At 36.6% G+C, this 11432-nt stretch overlaps 1 protein-coding gene across 1 annotated transcript; it reads left to right on the top strand.

The window, feature by feature from the left end:
• The first annotated feature begins 8509 nt into the window (after positions 1–8509).
• On the top strand, positions 8510–10079 carry LOC142518693 (aspartyl protease AED3-like). Its single transcript, XM_075621497.1, has 2 exons — positions 8510–8905; positions 9222–10079. The coding sequence occupies exons 1-2, from the start codon at positions 8621–8623 to the stop codon at positions 10050–10052; spliced, it is 1116 nt and encodes a 371-aa protein (XP_075477612.1). The 5' UTR covers positions 8510–8620; the 3' UTR covers positions 10053–10079.
• The last annotated feature ends 1353 nt before the right edge of the window (positions 10080–11432 follow it).

Below are 11432 nucleotides of genomic sequence, written 5' to 3'. Positions count from 1 at the left end.
TGTGTCCAAAATTGAATTGCAATTTAATTTCTTCAACTTACATGGATCTCAACTGTGTGACTAAATTTTATTTCAATCTTTATGATTTTCAGGTAGTGGATTCGGGGAAGGTGATTGGTAGTGCTGAGATGCATGGTGGTCTGTATTTGCCCGAAGAAAATAATCTCCTTAATAGACAAGCTCAATTGCCAAGTTTTGGTCCTGCATCAAATTCAGTCAAGTGTTTTTCAAATTCTATGTCTGCTTTCAATTAGTGAAATTTGTCAATTTGCCAAGCATACGAGAAATATGTATCCGAGATTACAATACAAAACTTCATCTTCATTCTCTATCATTCATAGTAATATTTGGGGACCCTTACGCATCAAAATATCTATGGGGCTAGTTGGTTTGTTACATTCATAGATGACCACACAAGAATTACTTCGACATTTATCATGAAGGAAAAATCAGAAACATCTATAATTTCTCAATCTTTTCACTCTATGTTATCCGCCCAATTTCAAAGAAATATCCAAGTTCTTAAGACCGATAATGCTAAGGATTACTTCAATTCTATCCTAGGATCTTATAACTTCAAACATGGTATCATTCACATAAGTTTTTGTGTGGACACTGCCACAACAAAATGGCGGTGGAAAAAAGGAAAAATAAACACTTACTTGAAGTTGCCTATGCTATCATGTTCACCAACAATGCTCCTAAATACTTTTGGGGGAAGCCAATCTTACTGCCACCTACCTCATCAATAGGATTCCAAGTCGAGTCCTAAAATTTCAAACCCCTCGTAAGACATTTCTTAATGCCTATCCTCACATTCAATCATTTTCCTTGGATTTACCACTCAATTTTTTTTCCTCATTTGTTCACATTCACCAACATCATCGCACCAAATTTGATCCCAGATCCCTTAAGTGTATATTTATCGGATACTCCTTTAACCAAAAAGGTTACAAGTGTTACTCTCCAATTACTAGAAGAATATACAACACCATGGATGTGACATTCTTTGAACATCAGTCTTAATTTCCCAAATCTAACTTTCAATGGGAAAATCGGATTTGGGATCTTCATACCAATGATCTACCAGCCCAAAAAAATATATGCTCCACTGTCCATTCCCGGGCCTGAAATAGTTCCAACACCAACCCAACAAATATCAGCTCCTGTGTCCATTCCCGGGCTTGAAATATTTCTAACCGTGGCTATTCCTATGACTGAAACAGCTCTACTTGACTCAAACCAACCACAATTTGTCGCTCACAATTTTGAACTAGTTGTCTATAGAAGGAGAAGACCCATTGAGCATATACATGACACCATTCCAACTCAGAATTCTCAATCATTACAACATGATCCTCCTGCACATGATGATCAAATGATTGATGATTTGGATCAGCCCATTGCTCACCAAAAATGTGTTAGGGGTGCACTAATCATCCTATCTAGAAGCATGTGTCCTATGGGAAGTTGCTGCCTACATACATGACATTTATTTCAACCTTTGACAGCATAAAGGTGTCTGATTCGGTACAAGAAGCTCAAAATATTCCAGCATGGAAGAAGACAGTGGAAGAGGAGTTTCGAGCTTTATTCCAGCATGGAAGAAGACAGTGGAAGAGGAGTTTCGAGCTTTAGAAATGAACAATACATAGAATCTTGTAGAGTTACCACATGGCGAAAATATAGTTGGTAATTGTAAGTGAGCATTTACAGTAAAATACAAGGCATATGACAGTGTTGAAAGATTCAAGGTTAGGCTTGTGGCCAAAAGTTTCACAAAGTCATATGGGATTGACTACCAAGAAACATTTGCTCCAGTTGCCAAACACAACACGTTTCAAGTTTTTCTCTCTCTTGCAGTAAATATAGATTGGCCTCTTCACCAACTTGATGTAAAAAATGCTTTTCTGAATGAGGATCTAGAAGAAGAAGTTTTTATGACTATTCATCCATGGATGGAAACTGTAAGGTCCAAAAAAAATTAAGACGACGTAATCCAACTGCATGAAAATTTAGGAAATATGAAAAATGGCAAATTAATTGATTTTAATTACTTAATTAATTATGTGACATGCATGATTATATGTTAAGTAGGATTTTCTTATCATTATGCATAAAATTGTATTTTTTTAGATTATTCGAGTTGCGATCGAGGAACGGAGATCGATGGCTGAAAAATGTAAAATGTTTTTATTAACTAATTATTTTTAATTATTTAAAATATAATTGATGCTTTTTCATATTTTTGAAAATAAGGGGTTTTGAGGTGATTTTATACGCCGAGACGTAAATTTTATCGATGTTGGTTTTTCAACAAAAATACGAACGTAATAGCAAACTCGATAATAAATCCACAAACTTTCCTAAACAAAATTATTTTTAAAACTTTAATTAAGAACTAATGGGCCTAATTACCTACTTAATGGGCCTAAGCCTTATTAGTGATTAACTAAAATTATTTACAGCACAAAAACCCCACCCTAAACCCCAAAAAACTCACGCCCACTTTTCAGAAATCCTTCCACCCCAAACACACGGCACACACATCTGAATTGAGAGAAAAATATTCGAAAGTTGCTAAAGAAATTCAAGCCTAGGTCCTCCTCGTCGTCGTTCTTCATCATCAACGTAAATTCGTGCGTTTAAAACACAAAGACATGCCATACATCTCCTTTTCTCGTCTATCACATCGTATTATTGATTTAAAACATGTTTGTATGAAAAGCTTGAAGTTCTTATGATTATTTTCGTAATATTGCATGTACATGTGTGAAATTATGAATTTTGGATCCAAAATCATGTTTTATATTGTTCAATGAGGCTGCCATGATTAGGACATGACCAAGCAAGGTTTTTACACAAGTTAGAGTCCTAGAACACCCACCATACATGCTGAAAACGCGAAGGAAGCTAGGTGGTACGAGAAATTCTGTCATGTGCTTTTAATGAATGGTTTTGGGTCTTGGGCGCTTGGCTGGGTCACGACTTGGGGCCAGGGCTCGGCCAGGGTCTGGATGAGTCGAGGGTAGAGCCCTAGCCACGCTAGGGTTCGAGTCATGAGGGCTGGGAGAAGTCCTAGCAAGCTAGGACTCCTACCCGAGAGTCAAGTGCAATCGCGTAGGGCTGCGCGGTTTGTGCAGGGAAGTTGGCTCGATCTGTGGTTTAGGGGCTGGGCTAGGGCGAGTCCTTAGGGTCCTAGGAAGGTGCTTGAGAGACTGGTTCAGGGGCTGGGCACGTTGGTCAGGTCCTAGGCGCACAACGTGGAGTCCATGCAGTTGAGGACTCTTTTAAGATTTAGAATTTTATATTAAAGCTACGACATCATTGTTCCCCGCAAACTGTGCGAAAAAATGAGTCATCCCTGCAAGCATCTGTGCCTGCATGTCTGGCAGGTGGACGAGGAGGAGTGGCCCTCTCCCCATCATGATCTTCTCTATTCTCATCCCTTGCTCCACGGGCAACCATACGTGTAGGAGGCATAATGTTCCAATATTTACCCACACGTAAACCAACATGTAATAACATAATATCAATATCATAAGATATACGTAATTTTAACTTAAACATGTACATGCTGAAATCAGACTTGATGCTTACTAAATGAAAGAATTTAAAACTTTAAAACTTACGGACTTGAGGTGTGATTTCGTGAGCTTTTCGCAAATGGCAGTAGGTATAATCCTTTACAAGAACACGGCTCTGATACCAACTATAACATACCGTACTTTTAAACTAATTGAAATTTGCGAAAAAATAAAAAATTACTTAAATAAATCATCGTCTTTCAAAATGCAATACAAATATAATGTTTGACAAAATATTTGGAATGTAACGAGCTTGCAAAAGTACTTGCTTTAAGTAACATGAAATAATTTCCTTAAAAATCAAAGTAAATGAAATAACATGCATAAAAATCATTGAAAACTAAGCGGTCCTCGGGTTAGTCTACCGCATAGTCCGAGCCAGCTCACAGATCCCCGCCTCTCGTCTCCTCAGACTCGTCCTCACCTGCATCGATCAAGTCTAGTGAGTTTAAAGACTCGACATGTGTAAACTGGGAATAGCAAGTAACGTATAATAAAACCACATGCATTTTAAAGTATCACATACATATCTTAACTTTAAACATACTTACATAAACATAGATGTGCCATCGATTCATAAATATTATCATAAACGTACTTGCATCATACATATTTAAATATGCATATCTTCATCATCATTTTGCATAGAGATACGTTTCAAATCAAGTGACCCATACGTATCACGCCTGATCAGACTAAACCACAGTACTGGGCTGGTAGGGATGTCCACTACCACATACATAAGATCCCCGGTCATATTTTATCGGGTGGATTGGTCCCTAGTCATACTTTACCGCTTTCTAATCTGATCAAAACCCGGTCATAATTTACTGGGGTGGAGAGGTCGCCGGACATGTTCTCCGGCTTCGAAACCCGTTCATAGTTGGTGACAAGTGTGAGAACCCGGAATTTCCGCAGCAAATCATCTAACATTGCTCGAGGAAGTAGCTCCAAAGCTCGGGGATTAGCTCAACGGGAGGCAAAGCTTTGAGTAACCGCATCCATCGAAGAGTAGTCACTGGAAGAGTAAAACCCCAACTCAAGGACTCTATCTTTCAGCTCAAAGAATCTCAACCAAGCTTGTTCTAACAAGACCAAAAAGTGAGCTAAAGGAGGAGCCAAGGAATTGGACAAACTTATTATGCAAGAAGTGACCATTGAGATAACCAATGAAGGAGCTAAAGGAGGAGCTAAGAGGCTAGGACACATTTATGGTGCAGGAAATGACCCTTGGTGCTTGAGATGGAGCTTGACCAAAATTAATTCATTCTTGTGCCTCAAGATTTCGGCCAAGGGGCTAGGTGAAGAGCCATTTTTGTCCTATAAATACTACATCAAGGTGGAAGGAAAAACACTCCAAAAAGGCACTAAAAATTCTGCTACTCCCCTCCACAAATCCTCTAAATTTCGGCCAATGCTAGCAAGGAAAAATGGAGAAGGCGTCGTGCAGTCCAAGTGCTCAGAAGATATGTCGAAGTGCTTTCGAATTTTCGAAAGGAAACTTCGTTCAAGAATCGGCATATTTCGAACCGTACCTTCAAATACAGTAAGTGGGTTTTTGTTACGTAATTTCTCATATTTTTAAACTTTGAATATAAATATCATGACATGCATGCGTGTGTCCTTATTTTTCGAAAAAGTCAGTCTATTCTTTTAAAATTTTCGATCGACGATATGTTTTTTTGTTCTTTGATTCCGCTGTATCCGTCTGAATTTCTGATAAGTTCTGTCCGTTAAAAATCTGAATTCTGTGTTGCACTATTACAATTTGATTTGAAATGGGTCGAGAATTGTAATTCTGTCTGGCCCCCATTGGTTGGTATAAAATCATGTTCTGTCTGGCACACATTGGTGTGTATAAAACCATGTTCTGTCTTGCCTCTATCGATGGGTATAAAACCGTGTTCTGGCCTCACCCCCTAGAGGACTAACATATTGGGGACAATTTGACCATGGAAATGAGATGAGTAACAGTGTTGCGTCTGTTTGTGTGAATTGATTTGAAATGATCTGATTTACTTCTGAACTACTCTGAATCATCTGATAATCTCTATCTCATATTCGATTTGTTTCTGTTATGATAAGTTAAAGGTAATAAGTTTTGAAAGTTTGTTAAAGAAATGCTTTAAAGATTAAGTTCTATATGTATCTTTGGAAATCGATCGATCCCCACTTGTTGAGTATTTCCCAAAACACTCATCCCTTACACGGGGCGTGACAACAAGACATTTAGCATACCTCAAAAATAAAACATTTTCTTTTTGCACGTCGAACACAATTAAAAACGTCGAGGGCTTTTTTGAACACTCTGGACATAATGCCCTAACCACAGCAGCAAAATTTCAAGAGATCCCAACGAAGCCTGCAACCAAAACTTGAGAAAACGTGAAGAACATGCACAAATTTTCATAGCTTGAGCAGTTTTACGATAAAAACCATATCTCTCTCATGTCTTATAAGAAAATTACGAATTTGCTATAGAATCAAAGATAACATAGAGTAATACAAATCATATGTTGAAAACATTTCCATAAAGCCAATCTATAAGTCACCGAATTCAAAATAACAGAGAGTGATGAGTTTTGTGACACAGAAATTTCACAGCTTGTGTGATTTTATGATAAAAATCATACCTCCCTTGTTTCTTATCAGAAAATTACGAATTTGATATCAGATCGAAGATAATACCGAATACTACAAATTATACGTTGAAAATATTTCCAGATAACCAATTTAAAATTCGCATAATTAAAAAAAAACAGAGGGTGATGGGTTTTGTGACATATAAATTTCACAGCTTGTACGATTTTACGATAAAAATCATATCTTCCTCGTTTCTTATCAGAAAATTACAAATTTGCTATCAAATCAAAGATAACACAGAGTATTACAAGTCATATGTTGAAAATATTTCTGGAAAACCAACCTATAAGTCGTAAAATTCAAAATAACAGAAGGTGACGGGTTTTGTGACACAGAAATTTCACAGCTTGAGCAGTTCCACGAAAATGATCATAACTCACTTGTTTCTTGTCCAACAATTACGAATTTACAGTAAAATCGAAGGTATCAAAAATTAATAAGTTTTATATGTTGAAAGTTTTTCCAGAAAGCAGACCAAAAATTCACAGTACTCGAAATGACAGGAGACTCGATTTTGAGATCTAAAATTTTGATCCAAAATCATTTTAAACATTTTTGCTCAAACTTTTGCATAACATATACTGATTTTTCATACAATATACATTAAAATACTTACTACGACAAGATCGATGCAAAAATAAAAGAATATACATGTCTTTGATGATTAAAACTCACGATACGGCGATACCGAAGCGAAGAGATGTGAGGGCCGATCCGGAGACGATTGTGGCACGATTTCTTGAAGAAAATGGATGTGAATTCGCTGAAATAATTCGAAGGGAAAGGTGGCTGCTGTAGAGCACCAAGAACCCTAGATTTTCCTTTTAAAAAATGAAATGAAATGTGTATGTGTGTGTTGTGTGTGCAACCGTGGGTGTATGTGTGTTTTTAAGTATTAACATGTGTGTTATAATTAGGAATAATTAGGGGCTAATTGGATTAATTAAATAAATAATAACCAATTACATGATAGTTTGAATGCTAATAACCCAAATTTAATAAAATACACAAGTCTCAAATTTTCAAAGTTCAAAAATCCTCAACTAAACAAATTTTTCAATAAATTAAATTAGGCTTTAAAAAGCTAAAACTTCATAAATCATTTAAAATAACAATTTTCTTGACTTGAAATAAAATACCAAATTTTACAAATCGTCCAAATCGTAGTCGGTCTCTTTTTCCAATCCGCATCGAATAATCGCCTGAAACGTAAGACTCTAGAAAACGCTTAAAGTGCATCAAATAAACATATAATATTTTTAAATAATGCTAACCATAAATCATGCATCGTTAAAATCATTTTTAAAATCAAATAAATAATTTTAACCATTAAATAAATGCATGATTTTTACGTATACTGATTTTGAGCTCTATATCATGTCAGTATTTCGACGAAATATAGGACCAAAAAAAAAAAAATCAAAGTTATTTACCAAAACCAAAAATTGAATACTTAATGGACAAAAACTCTGTTGAACAAGTAAACGTACGAGAGAAAATTTTCTCTAAATTTTATTAAAGAAATGAATGGAGTTCCTACAGATACCGATATATGAATATACGATCAGATTAGTTTACCATTTCTGAGTTACAAACGACCACCATAAATTTCATAATCCATGAAAATCTAGGCAAAAATTTGTGTGAGACAGTCTCACGGGTCGTATTTTGTGAGACGAATCTCTTATTTGGATCATCCATGAAAAATTATTATTTTTTAGTGAATATCGGTAGGGTTGACCCATCTCACAGATAAATATTCGTGAGACCGTCTCATAAGAGACTTACTCGAAAATCTATTATGAAGATCTACAATAGATTTTTCATTAATTAAAAATGTTGTTTGAAATAAACTCGAACTTATTAACATTATTCTGAAAAATAATGTACCAGAAAGTAGTACTCTATTAAAGATATGAAGTCAAAATATGACTCTAAAATATAAATTAAAATGGACTTTGAGAAAAAGTCTATAAAGTTGATTTTTTTTTATTCTTGTTTTTCTTATATTGAGGATTTCAAAAATCTATTAATTTTAAATTAAAAATTACTACATCTTTCCAATGGATTGCGAGAATTGAATCTACTTTTGCATCAAAAAATCCAACACTTTATCCTCTATTCCCGCACTTGGCGAGTCCAACTTTCACCTATAAATGCGCACTAAATCTACCATCAACTATTATTTCATAAAAATGGGAAATATGAGAATATTTCTCTTTTCATTTATCATATTATTCTTTGTTTCCTCTAATGGCCATGGGATACCTACACCAAACTGCAAAAATCAAGTGCATGAAAACTGCACCCTCCGAATCATACATGCAAATCACCCGTGCTCTCCGTTAAGGCCTAAAATCCCTCTTTCAGAGGAAGACGGTGTTCTCCAGATGCAATCCAATGACAAAGCTAGATTGCAATACCTGTCGAGCCTCGCCTTGGGCCGACCCATCCTACCCATAGCCTCTGGCGTATCGGTTACTCATAATCCTACCTATGTTGTCACGGTTGGTTTCGGAACCCCTGCTCAAACCTTGCTCTTGGCCCTCGACACGGGCACTAATGCTGCATGGGTTCCATGCAGCGGGTGCATCGGTTGCTCCTCTGCTATTTTTGACTCTACCAAGTCATCCACATTCAAGGCTGTCGCCTGTGGTTCCCCACAATGCAGTCAGGTATGATGTTGACTGAAATAAATGATGACAAACTACCACAAAAAAATGACCTGTGTAATATAATTTCCTAATTTTTTTTATAGAAACATCTACTTAAACTAAAAACATATTCTTCACAAAAAAATAAAAAAACCATCAGTGTATGTATATATATTATGTATTAGTATTTTTTTTTATAAAGATCATTCTGAAGCATAAAACAATACTAATACAAAAAAAAAAATCACTCTAACTTCCTCTCAATTGATAATATATATATAGTATAGATTTTTTAAAATTATGGTTTCGAATAGACACTTAATTTTTTGAGTTTCAGGTGCCCCACCCGAGTTGCGGTGGGAATAACTGTGGTTTCAGCTTGACATATTGCGGCGACTCCAATCTCACGGCGAATCTTGTCCAGGACACCTTAACCCTAGCCGATAATCTCGTCCCCGGCATCACCTTCGGCTGCATCCAGAATACCGCCGGCCCATCCATACCGGCGCAAGGTTTATTGGGCTTGGGACGAGGCCCAATATCTCTTATATCCCAAACTCCAAGCATCTACCAGTCCACATTCTCCTACTGTTTGCCCAGCTACAATTCAGCTGGCTTTACTGGATCACTAAAACTAGGCCCCAAGTACCAGCCCATACATATCAAATCCACCCCACTGCTTAAAAATCCAAGAAGACCATCCCTTTACTATGTCAATGTTCTGGCTATCAGGGTCGGGGCAAACGTTGTCAACATTCCCCCTTCGGCATTCGCACTCGATCCCAACACAGGAGGTGGCACGATTTTCGATATCGGTGTCGTGTACACTACTCTCGTACAGCCGGCATACATAGCTGTGAGAGACGAGTTCCGAAGGCGGATGGGAAATGCCACCGTGTCATCTCTTGGCATATTCGACACATGCTACACTGCTCCGATTCCGATACCGAGCATAAATTTCAAGTTCGATGGCATGAACGTGACTCTCCCGCGCGATAACTTCCTCCTCACCTCAGGCGGCACTACCTGCCTTGCAATGGCAGGACAGATGGATGGCACTGATGAATCGGTTCTCAACGTCATCGGCAGCTTCCAACAGCAAAATCATCGGATTATGATCGATGAGCCTAATTCCAGGTTATGTGTGGCTCGGGAGCCCTGCAGCTAGATCGTATCTAAATCCTAATAATGTCACTGATGGGATTAAAGTGAAAAGTTTTAATAGAATAAAGCAATATATAAAACAATGTGTATGTATTCAACAATTGTCTCTCTCTTTTGTTTTTAAGCTCTCTACATTTTCCACGATCCAAACTTTTTGCAGTTTCACGACAAATTATATCTTGATGGTAAAAGTATAATTTAAATATTATAAATTGTGAAATCAAAGGCATGCCGAAATTTTTGGTATTGCCGGTAAAATTATTTCGAAATAAATATATAACCACGGAATTGGTTAGTGCATGTCAATGGGGTCGGGGTTTAAACTCAAGCCTAAACTCTGCTCATTCGGGAGGGGGTCTAAACCCAACCAAACAAGTTTTGGGGCGGGTCCAAGCCCCGTCAACGTGTCTAGAAGCGGGTCGAGACGAGTAATTTGTTTTAATGTCGGACCCGCTATGGTATGTATAATAACAACAATGCATATAAATAATTAACACCCTCAACCATAACATTAATTCACAATATTGTCGTCCTTTATTGCTTACTTAGTATTAAAATGATAAAGTTTTCGCGTAACTTTGATGAATGTTAATTTTTGGACTTTTTTTAATTGTGCGTTCAGTAGAATTTAAAACTTGTCTAATGCTTTAATTTATGAGTACTTCATGTGTCCAACCGTCGGATTTTGTGATGGAGCTTGTTTGGGTCTAATTGTTTCTTGATGGGTCAAACATAAGATCGACCAAACTCGTCCTATACCTGCACTGTTTCAATCCACTGTATTGGATATAAAGTCATTTTCTATGAGACGTCTGCTCATTTTAAATTTCTATTGAAATTTTTTTTTTCAATGGCCGAAACCATGCCTACATGAATCCATAAAATTCGAAACATGCATTTTGTAAAATCATCCACTGCTGAATAAAATAACTACAATTAAAATTATGAAAAGAACAACTAACCTAAACCATCACTGTTTTAAAAATATAAAACGTGTAGCATGTGAAAAATATGTCAAACCCTCAACAAAATAAAATCATCAACCATTTAAAAACTGTTTAAACGTGTTCTCATAAAATCATATTCTTGCGAAAGAATACAAGGTCATCGGGTTAACGTGCTCCACCAGCTCCGCCCGTTCAGTCATCATCATCTCCAGTCTCCTAATAGAAAAGCTCATCTGCATCATTCACATCTAGTGAGTCTAAAGACTCAACACATCTATAACGTTAATAGGCAAGTACATATACATAACATGCAACAATGAAAATTACGGTAATTAACATACATTTCATGATCTTAAAAGCATAAACGTAAATATGTCATATAATAGCATAACATGTCAAAACATGTCCGATCATATCATCATATACGTATACATTTT

The sequence above is a fragment of the Primulina tabacum genome, chromosome 1, assembly GCF_025594145.1.
Source record: "Primulina tabacum isolate GXHZ01 chromosome 1, ASM2559414v2, whole genome shotgun sequence".
Taxonomy (NCBI): domain Eukaryota; kingdom Viridiplantae; phylum Streptophyta; class Magnoliopsida; order Lamiales; family Gesneriaceae; genus Primulina; species Primulina tabacum.
This window is presented reverse-complemented; position numbering and strand designations above follow the sequence as displayed.